We start from the raw sequence: 12431 nt of genomic DNA, 5'->3' as shown, positions 1-12431 counted from the left end.
TTTGTCTTCCGGTGTCAGAATGATTTCAACTGTGGTGCAGTGTGTATTGTTTTTATTCGCCATTTACTGTTCCTACGTCTGGCGCAATCGGTGCTCATGGCAATTGCTGAGCCAGTTTCCCGGGCCAAGGAACCTTCCTCTGATCGGTTCCGCCTACGTTTTGTTTGGTGTTAATGCGACAACATTCTTGTCTATTTTGAAGAAGTTGAATAACACATACGGATCGTCTTGTTGTGTTTGGTTGGGCCCGAAACCAGTAGTAGTCGTTGATGGCGCCGAACACGCGCAAATTATTCTCTCATCGCCCGCAGCATTGGAAAAGGCTAGTATGTATCGCTTCTTGCACTTCGCATTTTTCTCGGGACCAGTGCACCAGTGGCGGCCAGTGAGAAAGCTGATACAACCCGCCTTCAACATGGCCATCTTGAAAAGCTACATACCTACGTTTGTGCAAAAGTCGAATTTGATGATCCGAAATCTGGCATCAAATGTAGACCGGGATGAGTCCTTCGATATCTACAATTTTATCGCACGTTGCACCTTGGATATGGTTTGTGGTGAGTTTTGATATCGTATGTTTCAGTGAATTGTGTTTTAGATAACGTTTCTCTTCATCCCTATAGCTACTACTCTAGGAACGGAGATGAATTTCCAAGAGGGCGCATCATGCAGCTATTTGCATTACCTGGAAGAGTAAGTCCATTCGTTGCTGCAACGGGGAAAACCTTTCCAACACTATTGACACTTGTTTCAGATTGCTGGAAACGGTGACAGCACGCATCATGAATCCTCTCCTCCATCTCGATTGGATTTATCGTTGGACACACACATACCGAACAGAAAAAAAGGCATTCAATGAATATCTTCGGCCGGCGAAGGATATTCTGTATCTGCCGAGAAATTCTTCGTCCAGCATAACCGATGGTTTTAAATCATCGATGAAAAGGAACGGACATGTGGAAGGAATCGAACAGGATCTTAGCGGCTACATCTATGCCGGCCACGATACAAGTGCACTTACTCTTTCTAACACATTGCTTCTTCTCGCTATGCATCCAGACGTACAAGAGCGAGCTGTGACTGAGATACGGGAATATTACGGAGCTTTTGATGAAGATATTCAATATGAGGCGCTTCAACAACTTGCCTACCTCGAGATGGTATTGAAGGAGTCTCTTCGGTTATTCCCGGTAGCACCGATCGTTGGTCGCCAAACAACTCAAGAAATCGCGTTGGGAAAAAATATTTTGCCCGCCGGGGTTGATGTTTTATTCAACATTTTCAGCATCCATCGTAACCCCTCGTACTGGGGAGAAGACGCCGATCAATTTCGGCCAGAACGGTTTGCTACGAAGGCTTATGATCGATCTGCGTATTTGCCCTTTAGTGCGGGAATGAGGAACTGTGTCGGTTGGCAGTACGGGATGATTTCGATGAAAATAATACTAATTAAGCTTCTTACTTCCTACCGGCTGGAGACGGATTTGACGCTTGAAGATTTCAACATGAAATTTAACATCACTATGAAAAGTGCCCGTGGATACATGGTTCGGTTGACGCGTAGACAATCGTCGTGACAGTTTATTGCTTCAATATCTTCAAAACCTTCAAGTTCTTGCAAATGAATCTATCTGTTTTCGTCAACAGTCTTGAAATAAGAAATAAATTACCAAGAAAACGATATTTTGTGCCTCTTTTTCATGTCCAACAACTGCATTTTCCTCATTCACTATCGCAAACCATTGGTCAGTAGGGCGTGCCAAACCTTACGATGTATCGTGTCGAACCGATGTATATAATGTACATGGTACGTCCATACAAGCATGCCAGCTATTTTTGTTTTCATTCAAGCACCACTTCGGCGGATTATTAACCTTATGCTTGTCACAGTTACCTTCTATTTCTGGGCTGCTTGCATCCCCGGCCAACCAAATAAACACGCCAGACCGGGGTTGGTAATTAATTTAATTGAAAAATAAATATTTTTGTCCCGAATTTAAAAGGATTGGAATTTTTCCCTTAAGCCATTATTCCCTTAAACTTTAGCGAATTACTATTTATCACATAATGAACACATGAAGCTAGGCGGCAAAGCTGAATACAGCAGAAACCCTAGCATACAAGCTTCGCTTCTCTTGGTTACGCCTTAAAATAGTATTTCTCGCTCGATCGAATCACCAATGGAACTCCTGATTCCTTGTGATTCGCTCCTGATTCCTTGTGATAATAATAGGGTGAATAAGTCAGTTGTTATATGCTCGCATTTGAATGAAACCATCACCTCTTAAGGTACGTACCAGTTGGATCGGAGAAGGGGGTACCCGATCGTTTCTATCACTGCGCTCAAAATTGATCTTTTCCTTCTAGTTTCCATTCTGCTCTCCGTGAGCATCTTTGTATGCGTCATTATCGTGGTTGGCACGAACCATCACCACGGCTTCGATCGCGCGAAGTTTGCGATGTCCGCGAACGGATTCCGTGAGCGATCCGGACCCTTAAGAGTGTATAGCGACGATCGTCTCTCCAGCAGTGCGAGTCGATCGTTCGAGCGCGCTACATCTAAGCGCAGAAAGCGTCGTGCGAAAACTCACCAAACCCACAGAGAATAACGTGCGTATATCGTGTCACCGTGTCGTGGAAGTGTTAATTAGGCACAAAGAACAAAGCAGTTTAAACACCCGGAAAGTAGCATAAACTAGGCAAGATGAAAGCATTCATCGCGATTGCTCTGCTGATGCTGGTACAGTGCGTACTGACTGTTCCAGTTCCCCAAGTAAGTGTGCCGGAATACAGTGTAGAAGATAGAATATGCCGTCATGATCCGTCAGAGCAACGTGTCGTCCGATACACCGTGCCGGATCTTGCAGTCACCAACGTGAGAAGCATGGACAATGGCAAAATATTTGATCGAGCTTTCGATCGAGTGACGATCGAACGATCGATCATTACCATACAAAAGCCATAGACGGCAGGAGTTGTGTTGTCCCATATTATTGGAATTTTGGTTTCCATGTCATTCTGTCCACTCTTCCATGCTGGGTCCGAGCATGGCTGTTGACTGTTTGAAAAACCTAAACTTTAATAATCACGTTGACACTGCCCAGATCATGGCTTCATGGGATGTGGCGATGGGAGTTGTTGCGAGTCATTCTGCATCTGATCTTTTGATTCTTCATTCAATAATGGGTTCATTAAATAATGGAAACCACCGAACCGTACGAAAACATCTCGAAATAAACTCATTAAGCTTTCAAGTGCTTAGTCACCGCCAAAGCAAATTCTGACGATGGCTTCTAGCTTGAAGGATGATTTCTTTTTTGTTGTTTTAATTTGATGAGCCAGTCAGATCCCAGTATATCCCATCGCATGTTGCAGAAATTATTTTCGATTCTCTCTTTTGGGCGATTGTTTTACGTCAGCAACGAACCACTTTGGGATCGGTCATGCTTCGTGATGGAAAGCAATCTAAAAAAAAAAAACACGGCTATGACTTTGCCCCAACCAGTGCAGAGGACAGCCAGGCGAGAAGTTTCAGTGGTCCAGTGGTCGGTGCTCACGAATTCTTCACGGGTCGCTGCCCATCGGTTGGCGAGATTTAAAATATAAAACCTTAGAAGGAAGTCGCTTTAGTCATCGAGTGAGCCATCGACATCACTCTACTAACGCACGTCACTGCCAGCTCCATTTCCGTTTGCCGTCTAAACTATACTAACACACCGCACGTAGACATAAAACATCGTTCCCAAACCAGCATCTAATTCGCGAACAGGTGTTCCCTAGTCACACCTCCACTTGGGATGGCTTTCGAATCGCTGGTCCCAACCGAGAGGAAGCTATCGGTCAGACTCCCTAAACTGGTTTGCCCGAAGTTCATTATGCTGAAAATTTTTCGTCTTTGCTAATGTGCCAACAATCTGTTTGCCACTTTCGTAGCATCGCGCAAGGGCATTAATATGTATAAGCTTTTACCGGGACTCTAACCGCCTCTTTTGGGGTTATCCCGTTTCGCTGCTTAAACATTAGAGCGAACAGAACTGTACTGCTGTTAAAAGAACCGCTAAAAGCGACGAACCTGCGCTGACAACGGCTTGTTCATTAAGCAGCAGCATCAATCGATAACCATTTGCGCAAGAAATAAAAGTAAAAGTTGCCGGACGGGAAGCAGCTCTGGTCGAATGCATCGACCTGTTACACTTGACATTGAGTTCTACGCATTTGCCGGTTCGATACACTGGCTTTAGCGGGGCCTTCAGTTTCGAATCATATGGATTGTTTCAACACGCGATCGCTTCTCGTACCTCCGTTACTACTGCCTTATAGCGTTTAAGTTGCGTATGGCTTAAGATCCGATTCTGGGTTTCCTTTAAGCCGTAAATCTACAGCAGGGAGTCTTGTAACGCAACACACACACACACACACACACGCAAACAGGAAGGAATCAGCAAGCCCTGTCCGTAACGAATCTATTCGTCATTGATGGCTCCCAATCACCGAGGGCGCCTTTTTATACTTTGATTGAAAAAAGGAAGCTAATGAGTTTGGGGCTACGCAGCTCGATAAAAACAACTCATTACTCGTGGAAGGTCATCAATGAGTCAGTGGTGGTAATGGATTAGTTCTAGTAGGAATCTTCTAGAGCTCTGGACGGAACGGCACGAGTCCGTGAGTCTTAATAAAAGTTTGCTTTTTTTTCAATTCCATTTTCAACTGCCTGAACGCTAGAATTGGAATTTTCCATTGCAAATCAGCAAGATACTTCTCGATGCATAGATTTATCGTGACGACCAAAGTTGAGTAGCGATGCCACCGAATAGAATTCTCGATGCCCAGCGTATTACAGTGTCGACGTCACACAGCCGCCACACGGCAGCCGGTGGCGGCTATAGAACGGGAGTCCGGCAAAACAGGTTTACTGTGCGGCGATGCGACGAGACACTAGCAGGTCTCTTTTGGCCCGTGTCGATCAGCGCCCATACCACAGACGTGCGTTGACGGCAGATCCAGGATGGAAAACCTGATTTTGCGAGAAAACAATATTCGGATGTTGGCCGATGCAATGCAATGCAATGGCTGAGGAGAGAATATGCAAAGAGCAATAAAACTGTCAAGGGATATATGCGTTTACTTCCATTATGGGGTTCGTTGATCTAAAGTTATGACCATAAGAATGGTGAAACCAGAAACCTGGGTGCTATGGAGAAGTATGTTCAACCGACTGGAACCTGTCATTGGCAAGGCGCGAGTTCCAGATGGAATAGCAAATAGCCGTGATCGTGATTTTTTTATTCGGGGTTCTCCAAAAATTACGAACAGGTTTTACGCTCCGTTCATCTCGCTATTCACTCGCGCGTCGCCGTTACTAGTCACCGTGCAAGGCCTCATCTACTAGTGTACCACATCCATCAATTAGCTGATCCCCTATCAGCAACCGTGGCGTCATCGGTTACGGTTGATCGAAATTCCGTTAGTGTCACCGTGTCTAGGAGATCGCCGTTTGTTTCCATTGATCGTGATTCACATCTGAACGGAACCGTGTGTTCGATGTTTAATTATTCATGAGAGCATTGCTGTCCAATGCATTCCACCGCGAACTGTGCAAAGGTTGATACGGCGGCAATTGAAGGTTCTATCTCATCTACGCTTACAGTTTCTCACTTTCCGTGATGGAAAGTTTGGCGTCAACTTCGGTGGATACCATGCGGAGGCCGGCCTCGGAGGGCTACTCACTGGCAATTCCGCCCACGGTGGACTGTCCGCATCGGCTGGTACCCCGTACGGACAGCAAGCAGGCGCAGGATTGGGAGGAATCGTCGGTGGCAACGGTAACGGTTTGCTGGGTGGCTTCCTGGGAGCATTCGCACGCTCACCAGGAGGATACTATTGACTAACCAGTGTTCCCGGACTGTACTAATCATCTGTTTTACGTCGCATAATATCAGCACACGGTTTATACGCACACGGAATCCGAAATATTCAGCATTGAATGTGGATGCGGATGCAATAAAAAGCGAACTAATAAATGATTGCAACTTGATCTAACTGCTTACCCTTACTAACTGCATGATTTATGTACAATATTGCATGTTTCTTACACGCTACGCACTAACCTTATATGTAGTAGATAAACCCTAGCAGCAACTCTGGGTGGTGTATATGTTTAACTGCACTGCATGCATGCGCCTTGCACCTGGCTCGAACAATTGGCAACAAGCTAAAAATACAGTGCAAGTACTTTGTTGGAGGGAAAGGCGGTGACGATCGGTACTGACCGGAGGACATACTTTTTAGAACGTACCGCTGGAGGAGCTTACGCGGGAGCAACGGCCGGCGGTGGTGTTGGCGCTAGTGCCGCCATCGGAGGGGGTCTCGATGGAGCCGGAGCAGCCGGAGGTGTCGGTGCAGAGTCTCATGCCGGAGGGTTGAGCAAGAAGGTAGTCAAACTTGGACAAACCAATGGAGCTGCGCCACCGACTGAGGTAAGGATTAGTGACAATCTTGGTCATTCGGCTTATTACGAGACATATTCGGTGAGACTCATGTTGTATGGTTTTGTTCATACCTTTGCAAGGTTGTCATCTCGAAGGAGCATGGTCATGGGGGAAACTTTGAGCGTATCGATAACCGAGAATACCACAAGGAAGTGCATACCGAGGTGCAGGCACCAGCGCCACATCCCGTCCCACCGCAACATGGTTTCCACAAGACCGTCTACAAGAAGAAAGTGATCAGTCACCCGCACAAGGTATACTATAGGGTGCTTGAAGGATGGAAGTAGTGAATCTTGGACAAACGTGCACACTCTCGATACATACACACGCACACACATCCACATTTATACACACAAAAATTGCACAGACACTGTAATCGTTCCCAACACAAATGCCTCCCAGGTTGCTGTGGTACATACCTCGACGCAGCATGGTGGAGCTCCGCATGGGCTGGATATAAATCGATTTTTCGAATTCCAAACGTTCTCCAATCTGGGTGCCCAATTTGCGCACCCTCCATTGCCTCCTCCACCACCGCCACCAGCACCGGCACCAATTGCATACAAAACAACGATCGTGAAGGAATCGTCTTTCGCGCCGGTACATTACCACCAACAGCAACCCTCCTACGAGAAAGAGGTACATCCGACAATTGGCACCCATCATTCACTTATCGCAACCAACGAACTCATCCTTACACTAAATTTTTGGGGACACGTAGAAACTCACACGTACACAAACTACATTGTTCATCGTGTATAAAAACTCATGTTTGGCTTGTATGAGGAAGGTGTTTCGTTCGAAGGTGTCAATATAACTTTCATTCGGTCTCTTCTTCCACAGATTCACACCCGACTTGACTCTTCGAACGGGCACAGTGCCGGTGGTGCATCGACAAGCACGCACGTGGTCGCAAGTTCGACCCACAACACCAATTTCTGGAACGATATCTTCAACGTACGGCTCACGATCATACGATCTACAACGATGCTCTTTACCTTTATCACAATGCTTTTTCGATTTTGCAGATTCCAATCTCCACGTTGTCTGCCGTTAATCAGTTCCTCAACAACAAGACCGGAAGCGGAAACCTGCATGTGGAGAAGCACGTCGAGGTGCACTAGTGATAACCTGGATGGGTTATCCGTAAAGGCTTGTAGTCGCATACAGTGAAGTAACGCATTTTAAATCTTTTCATAGCGCCCTATCAAGGGTCGAAAAGCAGCTCAATTTCGGATGATTAGTAAGAAGGACCATTGCGAACGCTGCTAAATTATGAACTCACACAGCCGACTGCAGGTTGTGTTTTTGTTCTAATCTTTATTTAAATTTTCTACTCAAAATAAAAGTACACTTTACACAACATGATTTAGCTACTCTCTCTCTCTCTCTATCTTTCTACCTCGTTCGATGACTAAAGCGCACCGAACACGCCCATTCACGACCATTAGGCCAAACAATGCTGCGTCTCTACTTACAGGAGTGATGACACGAATTTACAAACACACAACACGTAACGTAGATCACGGTACTAATAAGTTATCATTAGATCGGAATAAACGATGGCAACGTGCCAAGCTTTTTGCGCCGTAACACTGGCGGTCTAGTATCTTCTTCTGCTTCCACTTCGCCGTCGAAGCTCTGTTCCGGTGATTCGTCGGATGATGCTACAGCTTCGCGTGGTGTCGCAGCGTCTGTTTCAATACTTACACATCCTGACTCCTCGCCGTGCCGCTTTTTCATTTTGTCCACCGCTCCCAACATACGCGTCAACTGCCTTCGATCACTTACACTCAACTCACCCGTTTCTCCGGTGGTGTCGTCTCGGTAGTAACGAACAGGCACGATCGCGACCGGTAGCTCCGCCGCTTCCAGTTTCCTCGTTTCCAAATCCGAATCCTTTGGAGCAGTCCTCGGTGGTGTCGGTTTCGGTTTAATCTCCTTGCGACCGTGTGGATAGGGACACTTGAGGCGCTCACAGCGACCATTCCGCTCGAACTCGGGACATTGGAACACATGTCGGTTCGGGCACTGGCACAGGAAGAGGAGAACCAAGAATTAATCAACCAAGGTACGATATCATCAAACCAAATTCGTTCCCCGCTAACCATTACCTTATCAGCCAGTGGACAGAAACCGTTGAGAAATGCATCACAGATGCGTTCCTTTTCGCTGACCTTCTTGTGCAGATAAGGACAGTCGTCCCGTACACAGCGGCCCTCGAGGAAGAACCTGCAGACGGGCATCTTCTCGAGGGTGACATTGTGTGACAGCAGACATCCTTCGACCGTACATTCGCCGCTCAGAAACTTCCGGCAGATGCTGATGTGCTTGGGATCGTGCAGCTTCGGACATTTGCCCCTGCTGTGCGCCAAACATTTGCCCAGCCGTCGATAGATATGGCACGGTTCGTTGCACTTTCTCAGCCTGCTTGTCAGCACCTGGAGGCTGCGTTGCTTGGCAACGCTCAAATGGTTCCGCGTTCGGTGAACATCCGTCCGAACGAAGGTACCATCTTTTCGCGCTTTGTACGTAAGCCCACCGATATCGATCCGATGCATCCGGTGAGGTTCGGGTGCACGCAACGATCCACCTACCTTCCGTTCGACATCTCCATTAGCAGCGATCGTCCGAAGCCGCATTCCCGTACGATCCAGTGCGAAACGAGTTCCGCGAATGACGAGCACTTGCTCCTTGGCTCCCTTTCGAACTGGCTGGACGGCCGGTGGTCTTGCTGCCGGGATTGATTTCTGCAACTTATTTGTCGACGATCGATACAGTACCCCGTTGATGTTTACGAGCACCAGCTTCTTGTTCTTCGATGCGTACGCAACTGCCGCTTTGCTGTTACCGGGTTCGTCGAACGATTTTATGGATGTTTTTCGTTTTCTGAAAGAAAAAAACGGAAGGACATTTTATTACGGATATCCTCATCGTCGTTGTATCCAGGCAAGAACTTACAGTTTCAAAAGCTTAGGATCGGTTATAACCACGCGCCTTGTCGTGATCCCGTCTATCCTTGACAGGGCGTAACGCTTCACAAAGCTGGGTTTCGCGGGAAGGATGTCCCTGAGCATGGCTTTCGGTAATCGTCGGTCGATTTTCAGGCTACGCCTTTGAGGCAGCACACTCACGATGGTCGGTTTAACGTTCCCCCACCCCGCCGTCATCGACGGGACGGTGCTGCGGATCAATTTGTTCTTTCCGATCTTCACCATCGGAGCCAGATCCGGTAGTTGGTGGTGGAAAGGGTGCTTCGATGGCGAAAAGGCAGGTGATGCTGTGGCGGCCCGAATTAATTTTCTCTTCGTATTTTTAATGATGGGATTAGCAGGCGCACAGTGCACTTTGGTCGCAGCAGGCCTCGAATGCGTTCCTATCCAATCGCTCGCAACCGAGACGGATGACGATGGCATCGAAAACGGAGTAGCCTGTGTTTTTGATGCTGCTGGAGCGCTTGATGAGGGTACCTGTTGCGTTTGCAGCTTCATAAAAAATGCAGGATTTACATGGATCATCGGTTGGGGCTGAGTTACTTCCTGCGGCAGCATTTCAGGTTGCAAGGTTTCCTGCTTCGCCAAGAACTTGGGATTGATGTGGGCTTTCGCAAACTTCGGATTGAGGAATATTTTCGACGGCTGCTCCATCTTTTGCGTTGTCGTCGTCGCACTCGTCGATGTGGTTTGCTGCTGCTGCTGCGGTTGCTGTGTTTGTCGCATCATCGATCCGTCGTTCAGGTAACTCACACACCAAGTTTAACAAGATTATCGTGGAAAAATCACCAGTTCGATCGAGATAAGATGACGAAATTCGAGAAAATGCACTACGTAACGAAAGCCAAACTCATCTTCGTCGCAAAATGAAAACATCAGGGTCGAGTCGCACCAATGACGGAAAGAGAAGGGTACCTTTGTCCGTTAGTGCGAGCGAGTGAACTATATTCGCACTTGCATTACGACCTTTACTCGACTATTAAAAGACCCTCAGAAGCGCGGTACGCTTCGCTTGTTCATTGGAAATTAGACCCGGCATGTAAACAACGTGCTCATCGTGATTTTGTGATTATTGGTGTATTTTCGGAGTCCGCCCGTATCAGTGATGTAATAAAGATTCGATTTACCTGCAGCTTCCGTTCTCGTTACACGTTTTTGGTGGGCGTCGTTGCGGCGAGCGATGTCGCTGACAATGTTGCGCACCTTGTGCCGCCACCAGCAGCAGCTCCGACGCCAGCAGACCCCGTTCTTCATCGTCCACCGCGGCAGTACCGGCCGTTTTCAAAGTACTACCGGAACCGGTGGCAAGAAGGATGACGCTGGTGGCGAGAAAGACTCAAAGGACGACAGGTGAGACGCTAGAAGAGTCTTTCTGGTACGGGTAGCTGATCATTTCCTTTCCCCTTCCAGCAGCGAGAAGACACAACAGCTGTCGACCAAGGAACGGCTGGCGATCAAGTACAGCCGGGAGAACGTGAAGCGCAACGTGCAGGGATACGTGTTTTCGCGGTTCTTCGACTACGTGAAGAACTATGACAAGGTGCTGGAGAAAAAGTTCCCCTCGGCCATGCACGTGTACCGCGTGTTTCTGGTCGGTGTGCGGGACTTTTTCAACGACATGAAGAAGCTAGTCAAAATCACCAAGATCGTCTACACGCACGATAACGATCTGCGGTGTTTGACGCGGAAGGAGATCGAACTGTACTACCAGATGCCCCGTGACATGAAGAAGGTGGCCCCGGTCTTGCTGATTTCGGCGTTGCCCTTTGCCAATTATGTGATATTTCCACTAGCGTAAGTCACTAGCGAACGGTGCTTTTGGTTCGTTCAAGTCGTCATGCAATACGGTTCCCTTTTGCAGCTATATGTATCCCAGGACCTTACTGACGTCACACTTCTGGTCAATCCAGCAGAAGGTGGATTTTGCTCAGATCGATCTGCGGAATCGGCTGGTATACAATCGACGCGTCTTCCGCTGCATGCAGTCAAAGCTGGATGCACTGAAACAAACCGATGATCCGGCTCACGGCAAAGTGAGCAACATTCTCGGATTGCTCGGCAGTGGTCTACATCCGACCTCGGAAGAGATACTGGATGTGAAGGAGGTCTTTCAGCGGCCACCGTTTCATCTCAACAGCTTAAACTCGTCACACTTGGTAAGTGTAGCGCTGCATAAAGGCACACGATCGATAACCATTAAATGTTGGATCATTTCGATGTTGTGCTTTGCAGAAATATCTCTGTCGGCTGCACGGCATTCACACGGGGCTGTTGCGACGGTTCCGGTTAAGCGAGCGCGCCTACATCGTGCACCACATGGACATGGCAATCAAACGAGAGGGCGGTGTTCACAATATGCCGGTCGAGTCCCTCAAGCATGCCTGCTTCCTACGAGGACTGAACGCGACCAATCTGAGCGCGGAATCCATGATCGAGTGGCTGCAGGAGTGGGTACGGGTGTCGCTCGTCGTCGATGAGGATTCGATAAGCATGCTGCTTCACCTTCCGATTCTACTAACCTATAATCACACCAACAACTGGATCCTAATACACTAGCAGCCCCGTGCCAATGTACGGGTTCCAAGCAACCGAACCAAGAGCTACAGCAAAGCTTACCGTGGTTATCGGGAATAAGACATATTCTAGGGTTAAGCAATCAGGGACCCCTCGAACGAGATTGTTAACGAAAAGGCGCAACGCGTTACAATTCAGGATAGCTTGTTGAATATGAAATGTAAGTTTACGTGCCCACGTACCCAATTATCGTTATTTTGTTTTCGCGGTACTTTCGTCAAACTATAGCGTCACCAAGGATAAACCCTTCTGTCCACGGAAGAAGAAGTATTTTGTTATTCTTTTCTTTTGTTTTCGAAACCTAAGTATTTTAATAAACAAAATCCATCGAACTCAAACCCATTACAGACGGTTGATTAACGCTGCTTTGTTCTCT

General features: G+C 47.6%; 4 protein-coding genes across 6 annotated transcripts; 3 read left to right on the top strand and 1 right to left on the bottom strand.

Annotated features, from left to right (window-relative positions):
• Nucleotides 1-19: 19 nt before the first annotated feature.
• On the top strand, nt 20-1577 carry LOC125955537 (probable cytochrome P450 313a4). The gene is made up of 2 exons (XM_049686669.1): nt 20-162; nt 914-1577. Exons 1-2 carry the CDS (start codon nt 20-22, stop codon nt 1575-1577), a joined length of 807 nt encoding a protein of 268 aa, XP_049542626.1.
• Nucleotides 1578-2515: 938 nt separating this feature from the next.
• On the top strand, nt 2516-7856 carry LOC125954633 (eggshell protein 1). 2 transcript variants are annotated; one of them, XM_049685095.1, is made up of 7 exons: nt 2516-2773; nt 5648-5822; nt 6289-6476; nt 6569-6742; nt 6891-7127; nt 7332-7445; nt 7517-7856. In XM_049685095.1, exons 1-7 carry the CDS (start codon nt 2705-2707, stop codon nt 7610-7612), a joined length of 1053 nt encoding a protein of 350 aa, XP_049541052.1. In that variant the 5' UTR covers nt 2516-2704; the 3' UTR covers nt 7613-7856. The 2 variants fall into 2 exon arrangements, with proteins under 2 accessions (XP_049541052.1, XP_049541053.1); XM_049685096.1 differs by lacking the exon at nt 6891-7127 and having other exon boundaries at nt 2517-2773.
• Nucleotides 7857-7924: 68 nt separating this feature from the next.
• Nucleotides 7925-10334, bottom strand: LOC125954594 (zinc finger CCCH domain-containing protein 3). Its single transcript, XM_049685038.1, has 3 exons — nt 9450-10334; nt 8603-9377; nt 7925-8519 (listed from the first exon to the last, which is right to left on the bottom strand). The coding sequence occupies exons 1-3, from the start codon at nt 10208-10210 to the stop codon at nt 8034-8036; spliced, it is 2022 nt and encodes a 673-aa protein (XP_049540995.1). The 5' UTR covers nt 10211-10334; the 3' UTR covers nt 7925-8033.
• A 184-nt stretch (nt 10335-10518) lies between these two features.
• LOC125954629 (LETM1 domain-containing protein 1) lies at nt 10519-12402 on the top strand. 2 transcript variants are annotated; one of them, XM_049685090.1, is made up of 4 exons: nt 10519-10831; nt 10895-11275; nt 11343-11637; nt 11714-12402. In XM_049685090.1, the coding sequence occupies exons 1-4, from the start codon at nt 10662-10664 to the stop codon at nt 12035-12037; spliced, it is 1170 nt and encodes a 389-aa protein (XP_049541047.1). In that variant the 5' UTR covers nt 10519-10661; the 3' UTR covers nt 12038-12402. The 2 variants fall into 2 exon arrangements, with proteins under 2 accessions (XP_049541047.1, XP_049541046.1); XM_049685089.1 differs by having other exon boundaries at nt 10892-11275.
• The last annotated feature ends 29 nt before the right edge of the window (nt 12403-12431 follow it).

This window comes from Anopheles darlingi, chromosome 3 (genome assembly GCF_943734745.1).
Source record: "Anopheles darlingi chromosome 3, idAnoDarlMG_H_01, whole genome shotgun sequence".
NCBI lineage: Eukaryota > Metazoa > Arthropoda > Insecta > Diptera > Culicidae > Anopheles > Anopheles darlingi.
Note: the sequence above shows the minus strand (reverse complement) of the source record. Positions and strands in the feature narration are given on the sequence as shown.

Coding starts and splice junctions, on each gene's coding strand:
- LOC125954594 (XM_049685038.1), bottom strand. CDS start 10,210: ATGATGCGACAAACACAGCAACCGCAGCAGCAGCAGCAAACCACATCG. Junction 9,378..9,449: donor GATCCTAAGCTTTTGAAACT/GTAAGTTCTTGC, acceptor TTTTTCTTTCAG/AAAACGAAAAACATCCATAA. Junction 8,520..8,602: donor TCTGTCCACTGGCTGATAAG/GTAATGGTTAGC, acceptor TTCCTGTGCCAG/TGCCCGAACCGACATGTGTT.
- LOC125954633 (XM_049685095.1), top strand. CDS start 2,705: ATGAAAGCATTCATCGCGATTGCTCTGCTGATGCTGGTACAGTGCGTA. Junction 2,774..5,647: donor TGACTGTTCCAGTTCCCCAA/GTAAGTGTGCCG, acceptor CTACGCTTACAG/TTTCTCACTTTCCGTGATGG. Junction 5,823..6,288: donor AGGAATCGTCGGTGGCAACG/GTAACGGTTTGC, acceptor CATACTTTTTAG/AACGTACCGCTGGAGGAGCT.
- LOC125955537 (XM_049686669.1), top strand. CDS start 20: ATGATTTCAACTGTGGTGCAGTGTGTATTGTTTTTATTCGCCATTTAC. Junction 163..913: donor ATCGGTTCCGCCTACGTTTT/GTTTGGTGTTAA, acceptor TTCTTCGTCCAG/CATAACCGATGGTTTTAAAT.
- LOC125954629 (XM_049685089.1), top strand. CDS start 10,662: ATGTCGCTGACAATGTTGCGCACCTTGTGCCGCCACCAGCAGCAGCTC. Junction 11,276..11,342: donor TATGTGATATTTCCACTAGC/GTAAGTCACTAG, acceptor TCCCTTTTGCAG/CTATATGTATCCCAGGACCT. Junction 11,638..11,713: donor GCTTAAACTCGTCACACTTG/GTAAGTGTAGCG, acceptor TGTGCTTTGCAG/AAATATCTCTGTCGGCTGCA.